This window comes from Dermacentor variabilis, chromosome 6 (assembly GCF_050947875.1).
Source record: "Dermacentor variabilis isolate Ectoservices chromosome 6, ASM5094787v1, whole genome shotgun sequence".
Lineage (NCBI taxonomy): Eukaryota > Metazoa > Arthropoda > Arachnida > Ixodida > Ixodidae > Dermacentor > Dermacentor variabilis.
This window is the reverse complement of record NC_134573.1, coordinates 130,695,124-130,713,997: the sequence shown is the minus strand read 5'-3', so window position 1 is coordinate 130,713,997 and position 18,874 is coordinate 130,695,124. Positions and strand designations below refer to the sequence as shown.

At 49.4% G+C, this 18,874-nt stretch overlaps 1 protein-coding gene across 1 annotated transcript in view; it reads right to left on the bottom strand.

Moving 5' to 3' along the window:
• LOC142585237 (uncharacterized) overlaps positions 1–18,282 on the bottom strand; it is a 200,274-nt gene extending 181,992 nt beyond the window's left edge. Inside the window, exon 1 of the mRNA XM_075695834.1 lies at positions 17,698–18,282. Within this exon, the coding sequence (XP_075551949.1) occupies positions 17,698–17,773 (76 nt within the window). The 5' untranslated portion in view covers positions 17,774–18,282. The remainder of the gene's footprint in view (positions 1–17,697) is intronic.
• Positions 18,283–18,874: the final 592 nt, after the last annotated feature.

Here is an 18,874-nt window from a genome sequence, read left to right as displayed (position 1 = left end):
CCCCATGCTGGGGGATCGTTTACGTGCTGCTGGTCAATGGCGTGACCCACCTGAGGTCCTCACACGAGATTTTGCAAGTCTGTTGGATCTACTGACGAGAATGACCGCTCAACGACTGTCGCAGATCTTCATCGATACTACACTGCTGTCGCTGAAAAAAAGTGGGGAGAGACAGTTGAGAGGAACCATTACGATGCACTCCAGTACACTACGCAGTGAATCGTTTTGGCACAGTATTCAAATTGTGAATCTAAATGTGTGGCATGAGCTAACCCGCGCGTTCAAAACCTATGCGGCGATATTTAAGTTAATGTTCCTTAAAATTTACGACATGAGCCAGCTCGTTCCAGATTTTGCGAACTATCAGAGCTATGAAATCAGTAACATTGTTGAACCCCTGTCGTTTTGGAGACTTCACACTGGCCAGTGCTTTCGCGCTGCGTGCTGAGTCTACTGGCTCTCCCTGTTTCTAGCGCAAACGCTGAAAAGGCATTTTCAAAGCTGAGAACCATCAATGGAAAGGAGCGCGCTTCCATCAGTGACAGCAACATCATAAAGTATGCTTGCGTCTATTACAACCAGCTTTAAGGTTGTAACACGCACAAACGTAGGTGTTTTGTATTCAAGTATTTGTGCTTGTGTGTATATTTGTTTGTGCCTTCAAACGTTCCAGACAAATAAAATACACTTAAGTGTGTTCTGATGTTTTCGTGTTCAGATATAGTTTCATCTAATATTTTGGAGTATTGAGACTAATGCAAAATTAAACTTCGAATTTTGAAGACTCGGGGATTTACGAGAAATAAACTCTGATAAACGCCGAATTTTAAACAAAAATAAACTCCAGAAACACCCTCCGAATTTCAAGAAAAATAAACTCCCAAAACACGGACCCTTATATAAAAGCAAATAATAACAATGACCATAAGCACAGTTTATGGGAAAATCACTGCGGGACGTTAAGCGCTCTTCGAGAGAGCAATAAGCTTGAGCGTTTCATATTGGCCATAGGAATAAAAGCTTCAGAGAAGTCTCGAATTATTGGGTGCGTGACACTTCGTTATAAAAGCTCATTAAGAGTGCAGTGCATCTAATGACCCGAATAAACGCGGAAGTACCAGTTTGTCGCTTTCTACAACGACCAAACTTCCGAAACCTCCGACGACACGTGTAGTAAACTCGGCTTTTGCCCCGCAGTATATTCGCACGATGCTCGGCGCTTCGGATAAGCCAAGAAAAGCTTTCCAATACGGTGCTGTCTTTATCGCAAACAAATCGTTCGTCAAAGTGGTTGCCGACTTCTGGCTGATGCCAACGACTCTTTGAAGACCACAAGCTACTTCCGCTTCCCTTTTATGCGTTGTGCATTCTCAACGACGTACGAACCGAGACCGCTCAGTGAAGTCAAGCCGCTTGGTACCTGCACCGAAGAATACAAAGTTACGAGCCTTCGACGGGACGCTCTGTCTCTGCGCCACTTGCAGCTCCATCCTGCACAGCGCCCAATCGACGCGAGCGTTTAACGAGCGTGACGCTCCACCGCCAATTTTGGCCTTTCCTCCTGCGATAAGGAGTTCCTTAAATCGGCAGTTTTTCTGCCCATTCTCCGCAGAGCAAGCCAGCGGCGGGCGGCGGTGAAGCGTGTGACCGGTGCTGCCCGGGACAGTTTCATCTCCTCGAGCCATCGGGAGACCCATGCGCTTTTCCGCGCACTTCTAGGCCGGCTTGCCGAGGAGTGCTTCCTCGTGAACAGGGATGCGGGTTGTATTGTTCGAGATGCCGGGACTGGTCGTACCACGTGCTCTTCTTGCCATCTACGGGTATATATGGAGAAAGCTAACTATACACGACACCCCATGTCTCCGAATGTAGCAAAACTTAATGTAGCTTTCACAGGAAAGAACTAAAACATGTGATATACGGTATTAGGTCCTTTGATAAAAGTGGGCACGGCGGAGAAACAGTAATACATTAGGGAGAGAGATCCCCTTCGTATGGGCTTAAAAATCACACTTAGTAATAGAAAGCGATGCAAATGATTTCAATTGCATATATGCATGCTTGATAGCGCAGGATTGAGTTATGTCGACCATAACGGCAGAAGTCAAAGTGCAGTAGCCACCTTCAGTACTGAGCCTGTAAAGTGCATTATTCGAAATTCAGTTTGTATGATGATACAATTATGACAGCTACACGCGAAGTAATATACGAGTCCAGCTTGTTGCAGTGCGACACTTGATACAACTCATCCTTCAAGGAGCCGAAAGTTGCAGACATAATGTTTTGAATTTCCATAGCTGGACCACAGGAACACCTCACGACTGCGAGCTGGAAGGCTCGTCTGCGTGACGAAGAGATTTAATTTTCCCGCGGCCGTTTCGAACACGATCGCTCGGAGTGTGTGACAGATCGCTGAATGTCATTTGCGCCTCGGAAACCTAAGCGTTAATTCACGAAGAAGGCGATCACAGTGACGCAAACGGACGCACAGCCACGCGATGGGGATGATTTTGGAAGATTGTCGTTTCTCTTTCTTTTTTCACCTGAGAGTGCCAAGAGAATAAAGCTTGCTGCATACATGCACAATCAGCGAAATCGGTTCCTTATGCCTTCCCCAGTCGCTATCGAGTATAAAACGCGAAATAGCGCGTTTTGATGTCGCACACGCGTGGCGTTATTATGGATATGCGCTTGACCCCCGAGAAACGTTTTTCGACCTGCGCGCCTATACAGCCTCCGGCCATTGTCTCTGCGCATTCATATTCGCTAATACTCGCTGTACGCTACACCGCCATGCGACGCGCTTCTATCTCACGTGCCACATTCCGCCGGTGTGAGGAAACATATCACTCGCGGCGAGTTACTATGCGATCCGCTAATGGCGAGCTTTACCCAGACCCCTTCCGAAGCCCCGGTCGGTTCAAGGTAGCGTTCCAGCAGGCTCGCGCGCGGCGTGAAACGACTTTGATTCGCACGAAGAAGAAGAAGAAGACGACGACGAAGCTGTGCATGCGTCTGTGCGCGCGTGCGGGGAAGGGGGATGGAGGAAGGAAGGGGGGCAGCCATTACGCTCTTCAGCTCGATAGCCGCGAAATGCTGGAAACGCGGAGAACGGGGTTACACGGCCGCGCGTCACCTTTCGCGCACGTTGGCAGGGTGGCCGCACGCACGGACGATACGCACCGTTCGCCTTCCCGCGAAGACGACGCGGGCAGCCCATACAGCTGCGCGGTCCACGGGCGCTCGCCTTGCCCGAGGGCGTATACACAGATTGCTCGCTGGCCGCGGAAATTAAACGCGCCGAGATACGAGAACGCGCGGGTTTGGCCGCTTCGAAAACACTTCCCATTACTGCCATTCGTTTCGCAGTGGATGATGGGCGGCGGAGAGCGTTGTCATTTTGCCACAAGTACTATATCCAGAGAGAGAGAGAGAGAGAGAGAGAGAGAGAGAGAGAGTGTAATACACGCCGAAATGGCACGCGTTTTTACGAAGCCGCGCACATTGATTTTTGCGAGACTACCAAATCGAAGAGCTCTTAGGAGGACCTTTCGAGGTCTGTTTCAGTTTATAATTCGTTATACCCGCAACCTTAGTCAAAAGATTCGAAGTTACTGTGCCCGAAACCCAGAACTTTCCGTTGACCACAAAACTTTCGCTTCTCCATAGTGTCAGAGGTTGGGAGAAGAGCAATATTTCACTACAATATGTTGAGCGTGTCGGATTTGTCACGGTAGCACTGACAACGTGGGTCCCAATACAATACACAGTAGCTTCCCTGAGTGGTTCCGAAAATTTTGACGAAGACTGGAGGTAATACACTGATCGATGTACGTGTTTTTTTTGTTTTGTTTTTTTGCAATTGTCACTTTTTGTAAAATTGTGTCCGAAGAACCTACGAACGCTCGCATAGAAATTTATTTGCTTGTTTCATCTTGATGTGGAGGAATTTTGACAGAAGAGATATGTACTTTCGTACATATCTCGTCGGAATGACAAAATTTTCTGCCACAAAACGATTTTCTTTTCGGTTCTTTAATACTAGTTGTTGCGGCTTAGGGTGGCGTTAGGGCAAGGAGTCCACCAAGCCTATCGACTGCTACGTCAGGTTGTAAAAATGAAGGAAAAAGGGTTTATTGGCTTAGTTGCACGGCCCCAGTTACGAAGCCCACTCCCCGCAGGAGCACATTAAACGACCCGAGTTCACATCAGGACCTTCTGTCCCCTGATCGAAAAGTCTCCGCTTTTAATACCGTCCCTAGGTGAGTCGACTAGGGAATCTGAAGACTGACCAGCAGCAAATCACAATCGTCGATTCCGTTGCGATACCACGACCATGCTCGCAACACTCCGCGGTGACTCCGCCTCCGAAGCCCGATGATATGGATATGCGGGAGGATCGCAACCTGCATATCCAGGGTAGCCGTCGTAGTATGGTAGCATTGGATGCCCCCCACCACCCTCCACCCCGCCCCCATTTCATCCTTAGTTCAGGCTGCCAGGTAATGGTGAGGTTGTGCCTTTTAAAACGGGTCTAGAGTCAATGTCCACGCTGCGTTGACCTCTGGATATATGTGCTGATGGATGGGTGGTCGTTTGCCTCGTGGCAAACGTCTAATTAACTGCGAATTCTAGGTAGCCTTCGTTTTTTGGCAGCATTGGATGCCTCCCCCCCCCCCTTTTTTTTTCATCCTTAGCTCAGGCTGCCAGGTAATGGTGGGGTTGTGGCCTTTTTTGAGACCCTTCAAGAGTCGAGTGCCCACGCTGCGTTGGCGTCTGGATAGGCACTGATGAATAGGCGGGCCTTGTGGCAAACGTCCATGCAATTGACGCCTTTGTGGTTTTGAGACGTAACAAACACAGTGTATGAACGGGTAGGTAAGCTCCGGAAGAGCCGGCTATGCCGATACAGGCACACACTTACCACAGGCAATGCAAAGGCTACAGAAAAATAAGAAAAACAACGTAAGTGTGGACAACACAAAAAATAAGGCTAACCAGAAGCACTTCCCTCCTGATCTATATCGAAAACCCAACCACTGATCACCGACCGTTTCTCGACAACGGCTATCACAATGACCTAATAAAAAGTACGGCAAAAACTCAGATGAATATGAAGGAGCATGAGACTTATGAATTAAGCATTGACGGTGCGGGCGTTCTGCGTTTGTGAAGAGCGCTCTCGATGAGGCCTCAACACAGCGCCAACGCAGGTCCAGGGAAAGTATAACGAACAGCAAGGAGACCCAGACGATGCGACATATATAGGCGGCGCAGGTCGTCGTCGTCCTCGTCCGACCAGGAATGCGCCCGATACCTCGGCCGCAAGTCCGAGCCAAATCCATTTCCTTCTCCCGCCTCCGCACTGGCAGAGCGAAACGTGAACGCGGTTACGTACGTGTTTTCTTTCGCGAACCAGCGCTGCGCATCTTCTTTGATTCGAAGGCCACCGGCGCCCTAAGAGACGCCGGGGGATGACCGCTGGCGACCTCGAAGGTCTCCACACGGCGGCGCGTCCCCGCGGGGCAGAGTTCCCGTCTCGCGTGGCGCAGTTTGGCGTCGCGGTCGTCCGGCGCGCATTGCATCCACGCGCTGAGCTGGCTTTCGAGACACGCGCGAGCGAGCGGTCGTGATGGCGTGCTTACGCGCTTCGCCGTCACGAGACACGCAAAGGCCCATCCGAGCTGCCGGACGCTGTGAACGGGACGTTACAGAGTGGAGCCGATTGCATAAAACACGCGCCGCAAGAAAAGAAGAAGAAGAAGAAAAAGAAGTAGAGAGGTTTCATGAAATGGAGCGGACACGCAAATGAGAAGGAGGAGGGGGAAGGAAAGGTATAGGGATGCCAATCAGACTCGCGTCCGGCTTGCACACTTAACAGGGTAAAGGGGTTAAGGAATGAAAATTAAGAAAGAAAAGAAACGAGGAGAAAGGATGCACTGGCAACGCCAACACATGAGGATCCCGTTACGCCTACAGCCACGCCTACAGACATGTAAACAAATCCTTCCTTTCCCTTACCCCGTTCTGTGGACATGGTAGCGCTTCAAGAGTCGCGTCCTACGAATACTTAACCGTGGGTACTGGCTCCAAAAGAGAAATTTATCAAACAACATGCAATAAGCACACACTCAAACAACTCTGGATTGACTAAATAAACTGGTTGTGCGACGCGGACTAATATTTCACGCGTGCAGGCTTCCTGCTACTATGCGTAGACACTCAGCGGTTAAGCCGTGAGTCGAAAAGCTCTGCTAAGGTTAAGTTAGGGGCCCCTCGTGGACTTGTTACATTTCACAAACTACTCGGCCAACCGCTGCTTTAGTTCGATGCAGCACATTAGTTTAATGTGTGCATGGCTCGTAGTTTGCCGAAACTCACTATACCTATATATCTCCGAATCACTCGCCTAGCTCAGCAGCTGTGACCTAACGATGAAATGATGATCTAGCACCTCTTCATCACAGCGCAGTTGTCCCCCGCATAAGTGACCCAAAGCACGTTGACTAATGCTGCCTTAAGGCCCTATTCACTGCATGCCAAAATACGCTTTAGAAGAGATTACGCGTCTAATGTGGTATACATCCTTATATTCGCAGGGCATTGGATAAGTGGAAAGGAGCGTCACGTAGCAACCTTTCTCTTCAGCATATGGCATTGTCTCGTTTTATAGCCTTTAGGACAGAAGTGTGCAGCTTTTGTCTGCTAGTCGGCCCACATTCACGAGACAATCAGTATCTGGGTTCGCGTCGAAATCTGTAATTGCAGACTGCCGAGCGCAAACAATGCGGCACCGGAACGAAGGCCTCCTACGCACACCATTATGCTAAAGATAGCCTCGGCCGCAGCTCTCCGGGAAGCGCTCAATGTATTGAAGTTTCGGCGTGCGCAAGGCTGTGAAGAGTTCGTTCTCGATCTGAAGACAAGGTGGGCGTGTTGGACGAATGACCCACGGCTCACCCCACGCTCGCGAGGTTAGGAAGGGTTGGCTCGCGGTTCGTGAGCGTTGTATCTCTTGCCGCTTTGTGGATCTTACAGCTGCCTAATGTTTGTCTTGAGCTGTACTTGTACCCCTCCTTAGACGCTCGAGAAACCGCAAAAACAAAACAAAAAAATGAAAGAAGAAATACGATATGAATCGCTCAGTTCCCTGTTTGTCCTGGTATTTTCGTCTACAACTCTGTACGCTTGTGCGTACACTTCGAAGGCTTCACGAAAGCCTTCGCGCTCCCTCATGACAAAAATTTGCCCTTAGCAACTCTTTATGGCGCGCAATTTGGTTGTTTCTTGTGAATGTGTATGCTGCAACGGACGACGCTCAAGGTTACTGCCTTCAAGTCTAAGCAGGTTTAGCTCTATTTTGGGTAAGCTTTCAGAAGCAAACAGGCAGTAACATCGTTATCAGTTTAAGCTCGCCGCCGCGTTACGGGTAATTAACCTCGTGTCCTCGCAGCAGCCGTTTTGCTTATTCAACCGCGACCTGTCTCAGTCCGCCTCGACCATTAACCGACCGTTTACCGTAAGAAGCTTTCACGGGGAGGCATTCCGAAAAAGATGCCGTTAATGCTCCCTGTAGCGGTTACAAAGCTCGCACGATGCCCGCAGACACCGCTTTCGCTGCAAAAGCAAGCAAGCTGGCAATACGGTTTCTATCGAAACACCATCTTCGAAATGTATAAAAGACCCTCGCCCTTTCACTGAAGCCGTCATAACTCAACTCCGCCGTGTATGTACTCTTGCAGTGTAAGAAAAAAAAAAAAAAGATCAGCCAAGCAAAGAAAAAGAACAGCTGGAGGTCAAAAATAAGAAAAGAGAACGAACTTGTTTTTCCACGCTCGCACGCTCGTAACGTCTAAAGTGCGCTCGAGGCGAAGCTCACCGCAAATCGTGCGCGAAGGGCAAGGCGCCGTACGTATACGGTTAACGCGGAGGCAGTCAACCAATATACCCGACAGCAACGTTCAAACGCGCGCCACGGCATACTTATTATCCACACGTATACAAACTGCATGCGTGGACACACAATTGCACGTCCAGGTGCCGAACCAACAGGCATCATCCTATATGCCGGCGCAGTCGCGTGCCCCATAGTAGCGTACAGTGAATCGGAAGCCACGAAGGGGGACGAGAACGTCCTCACAGCGGTCACTTTTGCGCCGACGCTGCACAACCGTGTTACGGGGCCGCGCTCATCCCGCACGCGCGTTCATCGTCTTATCCGTCCGGCCGCTTCCTTTTACTCGTCGGACTGGTTTTTTTTTTTTTTTTTCGCCGCTATTCACCGGGACGCATCGACCGACGACGGTCCCTGCATCACCCGCGGCTCCTCGCGCTTGCCTGCGATGCGGCCGAGGGAATTTGCCCTGGCTTGCGCAAAAGTGACTTTCTTGCGTTGCTTCCATAGGCCGCTAGCCGTGTGCTACCAGTATGCGTGCGTTCACAATGCGAATACTACGCACGCATACCGAATTTACTCGCAAGCAAGCGGCAAGTTTAAGTGTCGAATGAGTACTGAATAAACTACATGGTTCTCCTAGGTTCCAGCATCAATATCTAACAGAACTCCCCGGCATGTTGCTAGACACACACACAATGCATGAGGATCATGGAACAACAGCAGATGACTGTGATGAATGCGAGTGAAAATCCCGCGTAAAGGAGTATCCGTGCTGATGCAGTCTTAGTGAATAGCGACAAACATAGAGAGAGAGAATGAAAGAGGTCGGCCTTAGCTTACGTGATCTGGCCTGCTACTCTGCACAGGGGGATATAGGAAAGGGGACGAAAAAGAGTGATGAAAGATGATGATGAGGAAAGGAAGAAGGCATGCATACACACACTAACACAGTGTTGATTTGGCTGGTTGCACTCTTACTTCCGATTTGCTTTTCTCTTACATTCACCGACCACCTGATCTTCGGTTATCAGCCTGCAATCGAGGCTGGGTTGGATAGAAGTGAATACAGTACACCGCGAACACCGGCGGATGCGTATAATCTCCGGTTGACCGCGTGATTGACTCCGCGGTAACGTGATATGTGGTAAGCGGCACTCGCTGCATCGGCGTATCGGCGCGTTAGATTGGCTTAAGTGGGAGTCGTTGCGCTTGAAATGATATGCGGGCCGCTAACGGCCGTGTTTGCAAAGTAACACGTAGGCGCGCACGTCCGCTAAGGACAGCACGCGGGCGCATTTGGACGTCTCCAGCTGCGCGAATCCTGTTCGCACAGGGGCTATGTAGTCATGAATTCTCTTTAACAAACGGATTGCCGACCGAAGCAGAATTAATGGAGCGATGACTTGTAATTTCGGCATGGAGGTTTGTAAGTAACAGGCTGAGCTCTGAACCCGCCCTTAACGTGCGACCTATTCTGTAAGGGTAGTGTGCTAACGTTACTGACCTGACGACCTTCACGGAATCTCCTACTGGTTAGGCATGCAAATATGAAGAATGCGACTACCAGACGGGGCTTCTCCTACGTACTTCAGTGCTGCACAGCCGAGTATAAAAGAAAGCAGATGTCCTGTCTATCGCAAGAGCAGCACGAATAATGCAGCAAAATGAAAAATGCAGCTCAGTGCAGTCACAGTCCGTATTGACAGCCCTGGAGGCGTCCTGCAGGGTGCAATGACGCATGACGTAAGCGAATGCAAAATACACAACTGGAACCGGCGTCCAATCTGAAATCTCTGACCAGCATGTCATCCTTTTGCCACGTAACTGGCCTGCAAAGCTGTTCACTGCCGAACAATCGCTGACCGAGATACCGCACCCCTATACCTGCCGGATGTGTCACATTCTTCTTTGTCATTGCGCTGTTTGAAAGAAAGAAAGAAAGAAAGAAAGAAAGAAAGAAAGAAAGAAAGAAAGAAAGAAAGAAAGAAAGAAAGAAAGAAAGAAAGAAATCTGTAGCGCGGCACCGAGGGACACCCCGCTACGAAGGCCCTCGCCGAAAGCTCGAGTACGGTGTTGACAACCGTGCAATAGCGATACGTTGTCTTATGGAACCCCGCCGCTTCATAACAGGAAGTATATATATCAGCTGAGCGCAAGCTCCGCACGTAGCACGTATAGAAATACGGGCACCCACACCAATGCAGGTACTAAAAGGAATGAGTATACGACGACCGTAAAAACAGGACGCTTCTGTAGGCACAGACAAACACGCACGCACAAGCATAGCATTGCAAGATGAAACGTGGGCAAGATTAGGGGCGATAAGCAGGTAGGTTCTTTGCGGGAAATATAGTACAGCGGAGGCCATAACGACTCGCGGACAGGGTGGCCACATAAGTATCGCAGCATGGTGCACGGTCGATGACGCAGCTCGCGACGCACGCTTATTTTCCTGCTTTCTCTTTCACAGCAAACATTATCTGGGAAAACACGCAGTTTATCAATGCGAAGCTGTTCTTTTGCGAGCCCTCCCGGACTTTCCTGACCGTGGCTGCTGGGTGCTGCAGCTGACTTGCAAAATAGCTCACACTTAAAAAAAAATATATATATACGAAAGAATACGTGCATAATGGCGGGCATCGAACCAACACAGTAGCCCGATGCTCTAACAATTAGGCCGCAGTCGAACTTTGCTTTTTTTCGTATTACAGGGAAGCAAAACCATAGCTGTTATACAATAAGCACACCAGAAGTCAATAACAAGGCATAATTAAACGCTAATGAAAGAAGTGAAACCAGTCAAGAGCGTCAGTGGAACGCTCGTATATCCCGCGTATATTGAATTATTTCTTCCTGGAAGATGCTCTTCGTCGCTCGGGACTGTTTCGACAGGTAAATCAATCAATCAATCAATCAATCAATCAATCAATCAATCAATCAATCAATCAATCAATCAATCAATCAATCTTAGACATCAATACACTTACTAGGTAAATGCATAATACAGAAGGAGGTCTCAAAGTATTCTTGCTTCCCCGTTCTTGCTCTCCAGAGACTGCAATTCAATAAGGAAAACGAGATCGCATCGCAAGGTTCTTGTCTTTCGTCACACCAAGGTACCTGACAGTGATGCGATTAATGTGTCATTCTTTCTTCAACGTTCGCCGTAGAACATTCTCCCAAAACGCTGCACTGTATAAACCACTCAATGAAGCAAACCATTAATAGTTTCTGACTTCTCGCACGATCTCCAATTCGTGTTCCAGAGTACAATAATTCCTTAGCCTTCCGTCGCGTTTTCACAGGAAGCCTTTCTTTTTCAAAACTCGGTGCTTCGTGCATATAGCCAGAGTCACGCGTGCAGTTCTTTCGTGCCAGCTCCAACTGGCTCTTTGAGATTATATCGATGCGTGGGTCACATTGTGTATAGCACGGGTGCCCGCGCGCGTTAGTTTTCTTTACGCCAAGGACGCAGCAGTGAATTGGGCACATTTACAGGATTTGATTAACGACTTCACGGAAGTTTCACATAGGCTCCGAGATGCGCGCCGGATTTCCATTGTTTTATTTTTTAGCTTGCTATGGGGGGACCACCGTTGAAGTTTGCAAGTAGTGTACGTGTTGCACTAGTCCGCGATTTCTCGTTTGCGGTCGTCAACGCCAACCGGAAAATTGTTAAAATACTAACAAACTGAGCGTTGCACACTATAATATCAGCTGATGAGCGCCAACCGGAATGGGCGACGTCGCTAATTATAGATACAAAAGAGCGAGGAGGGTTCCCATAACTGACGGATCTTAATCTAACTTAAACGCATATACTGAGTCCTACAATGAACATGGAAAGGTGTCTCTCCACGTGAGTGACAGTGCTATTAACGGCAGAAAAAATTACGAGCGCATATCAGTGAATGCTTCTGAGCAAAAGTATACATGTGCTTTCACATAAAAAAAGAAAGAGGGAGAGGTAAACGGGGCTGGGGGTGGGGTGAGGAAGGGTGGACAGGTGTATAAATAGGGCAAGCTTAGAATAAAAAGGACGAGCGTGATCAGCTTTTCACTAATCATTATCACTGCACAAAGATTAGCGGTTGCATCTTAATTACAGCAATAAGTCATCCGTATATAGTCATACTAAGCCCTGTGTTAAAATAAGAGAAGAAACAGAAACGCGCCTGTAAGAAGCAATCAAGAAATGTAAATTTCTTAATGTTTTGGGCATCACACAAAATGCTGTTACCCGCCGTGGTGGCGTAGTGGCTTTGGTGTTGCACTGCTAAGCCCGAGGTTGCGGGGGCGAATCCCGGCCGCGGCGGCCGCCTTTCAATGGGGGCGATATGCAATAACACCCGTGTACCGTGCATTTGGTGCACGTTAAAAAACCCCAGATGGTCAAAATTAACACCGAATCCCCAACTTAGGCGTGCCTCATAATCATATAGTGGTTTTGGAACCTGAAAGCCCAGCATTTAATTTAATTATAACGCTGTTCTACCGCTCCTAGCATCAAACGCACACGACGTACAACCACTCTATTAGTCGCATTCATCGCACAGCTTCATGAGTAAATATAGATAGGTTGCTCACAGACAAATTATTTTATCCTGTCCAAAAAGAGAGAGAGGGAGAGAGACAGAAACATACGGAAACCAATGAGAGCACCGCAGCGACAAGCTCACTAACCTTGTCGCGGCCACCAAATTTGGGGCGAACACCAAGCTCTGAAACGAGCGCGTTCACCGCAGCGCATCATTCATTACGCTCAACCCGACCGCTCTGCCTGCCCTCGCCGCGCAAATTCGCACGCGACAAGCGGTGATTCCTCGCCCATAGGCGCGACTAATAACAGGGCCGCAAAGAATCACATCATCACTGGCCTGGAACGGCACAGAGCGTTCTCTAAGATGCGATCTGGTGTGTACGCTGTACAGGCGACAGAGAGGCTTCGGCGCGGTCGGTCATGCGTGTTGGAAAAGAAAAAACCGACAGTAAACAAGCAAAAAAAAACGGCGAAAAAAAAAAAAACGAGACAACTTTCCGCGTTGAACAAAACGAGAGCCATCCTACAGCCGCAGAGCACGTAGTATATGAACACTTCCCGAACAAGGTCGCGACCGTGGTTTGTTAGAGGGAAAACGACCATCGCTTTTTTTTCTGCTCGGAACAAAAGATCAGGAAAGAGACATCGCTTGTATACGCTGAAGCCTCGGGGGTGATGTACAGTGTAGGTGGCGTTGTTCGCTGCTGCGGGAGTCTGTGTCGATTGTTCGCTGAAACATCGGCGTTCCCGCTCGGTAAACGTGTCGCCGCTTTCTCGGCGAGCAATTTGCCAACCTTGTCTCCGTGAATAGTAGAGAAGTGCCTCCCCATGAATTTACTGCCCGATCAGCAGAAGAAAAGAAGAAATAGGCGATCCCTGCTGTCGAGAGCGCTGTGCATAATCGTGGAAAGAAAATACGGGCCGACTTTTTTGACATAGACGAAAGGAAGACAGGAAATTACTCGCTTTTCGATTCCAAGAACTTCAATGTTAATTATACGGAACGGGAGGGGTGGTAGGAAGTGTTGTTAAGGGCTTTGGACTTTTGTCACCTCAAACTCTTTAAAATTCACCTGGATAAAGTTTGTCAATGTTTTCTTTTTGTTTAATATTGCATTGATGTATGATGAATATTGCGTGATGCGGTGACTACGTATGGGAATCGGTCCCGCAGAATTTGTAGTCACGAAGGCACAGCGGGAGATTCCGTAATTGATCCCAACTCAACATGACATTCTCAACAAGAGAATTCGTGACCTTAACTTTTACGACTGTAAAAGCACGCCAGGAATAAAGCCAGGAAAAAATAAGCCAGGAAAAAAAAAGCTTAAACAGACAATAGAGAAATACGTTTGAAGTAAACCTATTCGAACAAATTGCGCGCAAGACGTGGTGTCTTGTAGTTGCTATGGCGTCGCGCTGCTAAGCACGCGGTTGCGAGCTCCACTCTCGGACACTGCGGCCGCATTTCTACGTATGCAAAAAAAAAAAAAAAAGCGCCCATCTACCGCGCGTTGGGTGCACGTTAAAGAAACTCAAGTGGTTCAAATTCATCCGGAAGCGCCCAGTACGTCGTGGCACATAATCAGATAAGTGGTTCACGCACGTGGCACCTCCCTGCCACTCATTTATCATTTTCTTTCTCTGGCACGTAAAACGTCGGAATATAATTTTTCTTTTAGCGAATTGCGCTTAAGAGACAGAGAGAGTGCGCCATGCAGCACAAACCACGCGCGTTAACGCGACACGTAGTACGACACTCGTATAAGGAATAAAGTGAGAAGCGAAACCTAGCGAGCGAATGCCTCGCGAGTCGCACTTTGCGCCGCTTCCTGGTGCGAGCTTTTGTTTCTACCTCCACTCTCGCTTCACGGTCAACGCAAGGACACCTCGCTCCATCTTCTCTTTATTTTCTTCCTAAGGACCACGCGTGTTCGAGATTCTATTTTGGCCGGGAACACTTCGTCCGCGAAAAAAAAAAAAAAAAGCGGCATAAGCTCTCTCCCTCAGACCACGGGCGAAGGAGGCGGCGGCCGCGTCAACAGACATGCAAATGACGCGCGGGAGATTTGCGTGCCGCGGCCCGCCAGCTCGCGGGCGCGCGCCCTAATGAGCGATGAAAGCGAGCAGTCACGCCGTTTGTCACAAAGAACGAGAGAGCAACAAAACGAAATAACAATAAGCGGCAGTAAGAGAAGGAAACGCGCAACGGAACGTTTGGCGGCCCTCGAGGGAACCTGTTGTGTTTGCCAGATTGGATTCTCAGTTAAGATACCAGCACACCGCGCCAGCGCGTGGAAAAAGCCCGGTAAAGACGTCGAGGCCTTGTTTTCCTCTTTATTCTTAGTTCTTTGACCGCACCTTCGCTTGTATGTATGTATTTTTTTGTTTAAGAGTGATAAGCTACCGCGATTCTTAGATCTGTCGGAAAGGCCGTGGTCCGGAAAGCTTATACGAGCGCCGTGATTGGTTGGCGCACGACCGTGCCGCAGCCGTGTATACTAGAGAACGTATAAGGCCGGACGTCGTTCGATTAAGTAGACAAGAGGTGCACTCTGGCCACTTCATGATGAGATATTGAGATCGAAAGATATCTATCTCGTGACATTGCACCATGTACTTGCCAGCGATGCCAGTGTTTGCCTCTCCCACTCGGCTCTCTTATAACTCTACTGCGGTTTGGATAATTCAAATTTATTTCTAACTTCACAACCTAAAAAATTGCAACAATTTTCGCGTTCGCTGAGCTGCTCTCAACAATTACATGTTTGAATGCACCTCTCAGTCTTGAAGTTTCAAAACGTGCTGCGGGACATTCCGCTTTTATGCTGAACACTGCGCTGTAGGGAGATGGCATAAGGTTTGGACCGAAGACTCCGCCGAAGACAAAAAGCCTGTTAGTACCGCTGGTGTTTGTAACAGCACAGGCATCTGTGAAACCTCATTGTGTTTTCTCTTCATTTTTGTATTTTGTGGCAGATATGTATGACTAGATATTCGCCTTATTCTAAATATAACCCACTATAGTCTGTGTTAGCGAAATGGTGATTGCTTAGAGGTCACCTGTCATCGTTGCTGGGTTTAAGTCGGTCAGACTGGCCAGTTAAGCTTGAGCACTCAGTCCACATGGAATACGGTTACCCCGCCTCTTTCTTCCCTTCTTTTTCTTTTTTCTATTTCTATTTTGACGCATCCGAGTTTTCAAAGTTTCGTATAGTTCCACAGCACTGATATTTAGTCATGATTTTGTCAATTTTTCTCGCCCCCTTTCACGAGTTTCCTATGTGTAGACGGCTGAGCTTAATATGACTGAACAACAATACCAGCGATCCACGCAAGCATTAACCCCATATTTGCCTCTGCGGTTATTGACAAGAAATTAGACGGTCCCATCGACTACATCATACCATTTCTTGGCGCTCTTTGGCTATTACTTGCCATCGCGCCACAATACCCTATACATCTTCAATTTACATGGTCACAGCACAACCCCCGAGATCGGCCATGTACTCCGCGCCAGTCAGCCGTAACTTGGAGGCAATGATCATATACCAACCGATTGTGGCAGCACAACATGGTCAGCGCTTAAGACAAGACGCGGTTGCGGCAAGGCGCGTTAGAAAAATGGCATACGTCGCGTAAGAATGTAGCACATGCAGGGACAAACACGATGTCTATTTAACATACAGTCGCTACGGTGGGAGAATCTTGACTGTAATATGCTAGGTTTTTAAAGTAATTATTTATTATTTTCATCTACTTCTTTCTTTTTTCCCCAGTTGGCGACGAGCGGCAAACGTCAACAGCTGTCGAAGCGACGACCTAGTCGACGTGGCAAATCTCCCTTCACGTTAGATCGCGAAAGCAATCTTTGCGTGCATGCACTGCGGACGGCGAGCACGCAGAAGATAGGAAGATGTTTGTAAACAAGAGCTCCAGTTTGTGGCCGTTTCTCGCGATTTGCCTTCAAGGACGCCACCTGTCGCTCCTATAGCTCGCTTTTTTTTATTCGCTGTTTTTTTCGCCTTTCCTGAAACGAGCGCCGCTTTGGCACTCATCTTGCGCCGGCACCACATCAGTACTGTTGCCTGAGCAAATAAGATAAACGCAGCCAACGCGGCGCTGCCGCTGTTCCTGCTCGACTGGCGGCAATGCGTGCTACGAAACATCACACGCGCGCCGGTAGAACCGCAGTGCCGGGTGATAGCGAACGAGAAGAGATTTGGGCAATAAGTAAAACACGGAGCGTTTGCCGGGAAAAGCGTACGCCGTGAACCGGTTACTCGAAGAGAGGAGAGCGTTTCACGAGCGCCTGATCGGCCACTAAGGTTTGTGGTGATTGAGCAGGCGCCTCGAAGAGCGGTCTCGCTGGTAACGTATGCGATCTCGAGCCCTGAGGTGCAGACGCCGTGATGCTTGTCCTGTGCCTGTTGAGGTATAGTTTCTAGCTTGGCACACAACGACGTGGTTGAAGGCGTTGCACTTCCTACTTTAACAAAAGCGACCTTAAGTTGAAAAATATTACCAGTGGCCGTATCGAAATAGGTATCTAGCCGCTTTGCATGGCATTAACTGTAAATAGAAGTTCGTTCGCTGTCATTTGAATATTGTGCACTGTATGCAAATGTTGACCCGTTTGATTTGTGCAAAGTACGTGCCAAACTACGCGTTATCTTACAGTTAGAGACTTCCGTGACGCCTGCAATAGCTTCTTGTCGCCTTTTCTAGAACAAGACCAAGTAGGTCTTTCTTCAACGTGGTTATGACGCAGAACTCTTCGCACTATAGAAAGAAACTAACCATGTTTTAATGGAGGATGGTAGCAAAAGCACAGCCGCACTTCTAACGCACATCTCTAAAGAGAGGGTCATATTTGGGCGTTGAACACCACAAATGTGTTTCAACGCACAGTGTGATAAAATGGCAATGGTCAGAGTTAATGAGCTTGCCGCGTACAGAGGACGTTACACTGGAGTGTCTTGAGCCCGTTCCTAAATTTTAAGTATATTTCTGACCGGCTCAAAACCTGCTTCTCAGCTATAGTAGGGCGTTCTAATAGGAACTAAGCAACATTGTAGGCGTTTTCGCCACCAAACCTCCGGTCCCCGGCTTTGGCCCTTTGCATGCGTGCTCGTCAATGTGCCTGCGTGCACTTGGTGGGAGGCGAGGCACGGGTAGGACAGCATGGGCGAAAGTTGCGCGCGATAAAAAAACGCGCCGCACGCAACAGTAATCTCGCGTTCCAGGTGTGGATACTCACAGCTCAGAAGACAGCAGAGCGCCAAGGCACAGCCGGCGAGCGACATTGTCGCCACTCCAGACACGGAACCGGGCATCTTTTCACGGTGTTGGCGCGCACCGAGACAACAATTCGGCGTAAAGGACGGCGGTGAGGAACGAAAAAGGACTGACGCCTTTCAGGGGGAGACTGCGTCAGAGACGACACTCTCGGCACTGCAAGAGGGCACGGCCACCGACGTCCCACCACACCGGAGTTAATCCTCAGTTCGTCGGCGTAGGCACACACACGCGCACGAGCAAAGAGAGGACGACCGAAGCGCGCCGATGATACGGCGTCGTAAACAACGGACCGGCCCACAGGCTCAGTCACGCGTTGCAGCGTCAGACGCTGCTGCGTCGATGGACGATGATGCTCTCGCGCGTCGGAGCACGCGGAGCAAGCGGCGTCGACGGATGGATGAGCGGACGGAGAAGACAGGTGGGGCGCGCGCGAGAGCGCGGTTTCAGGAGTGGCGGCGGCTCAGCTGCATCGGTCGGGGCGAGTGCACAACTTTCTGTTTCGCGGCGGCGATTTCTATCCGGCGTCACGTTGGAGCGGCCTACTTTCGCTCGCCCGCCGCTCTCGTCGCTGTCGGACGGCGTAGTCCGCGTCGAGAGGAGGACGACCCTTCTCTCCCTCTACCTTTGGTATCCTCACTCTCGCGCAAACTACTGCCGTTACTCTACGGCGTCGGCGACTGAGCTTAGTGCGCGCTCGGCGCGAGTGGAAGCGGTCGGCGGGCGACGCGGAACCAGAAGAGCGGAAGCTGGCGGTGCGAAATGGATGCGAATCGCCGCGCTGCGATGCGATGCGAAGCGATGAGCTGCGATGCTCTGCAGCGCATTCAGCTTTGCATCGGAAGCAGTCATCTCTCGCATTCGCTGGTTGCATTACTCTTCCAAGGTGGGTGAGCATATGGCTCATCTCCTCATCTCGGCAGTCCTCAGGCGCCTGTAGTAGCGACAGCGGCGCCCTCTCGTTCGCTCGGTGCCGTTACCTGGTTGTCGCAAAGAGGTTAACCTCGAACACTTAAATGGACGAGTTGTCGCATGCTGAGGTAGTGTCGCGTTCTTGAAGGTGCTAGCGATAATTGAGCACATAGCTGGGGTAAGCTGGTTATCTATTGCGTCTGCAGGACAATCTCTACATTAACGCG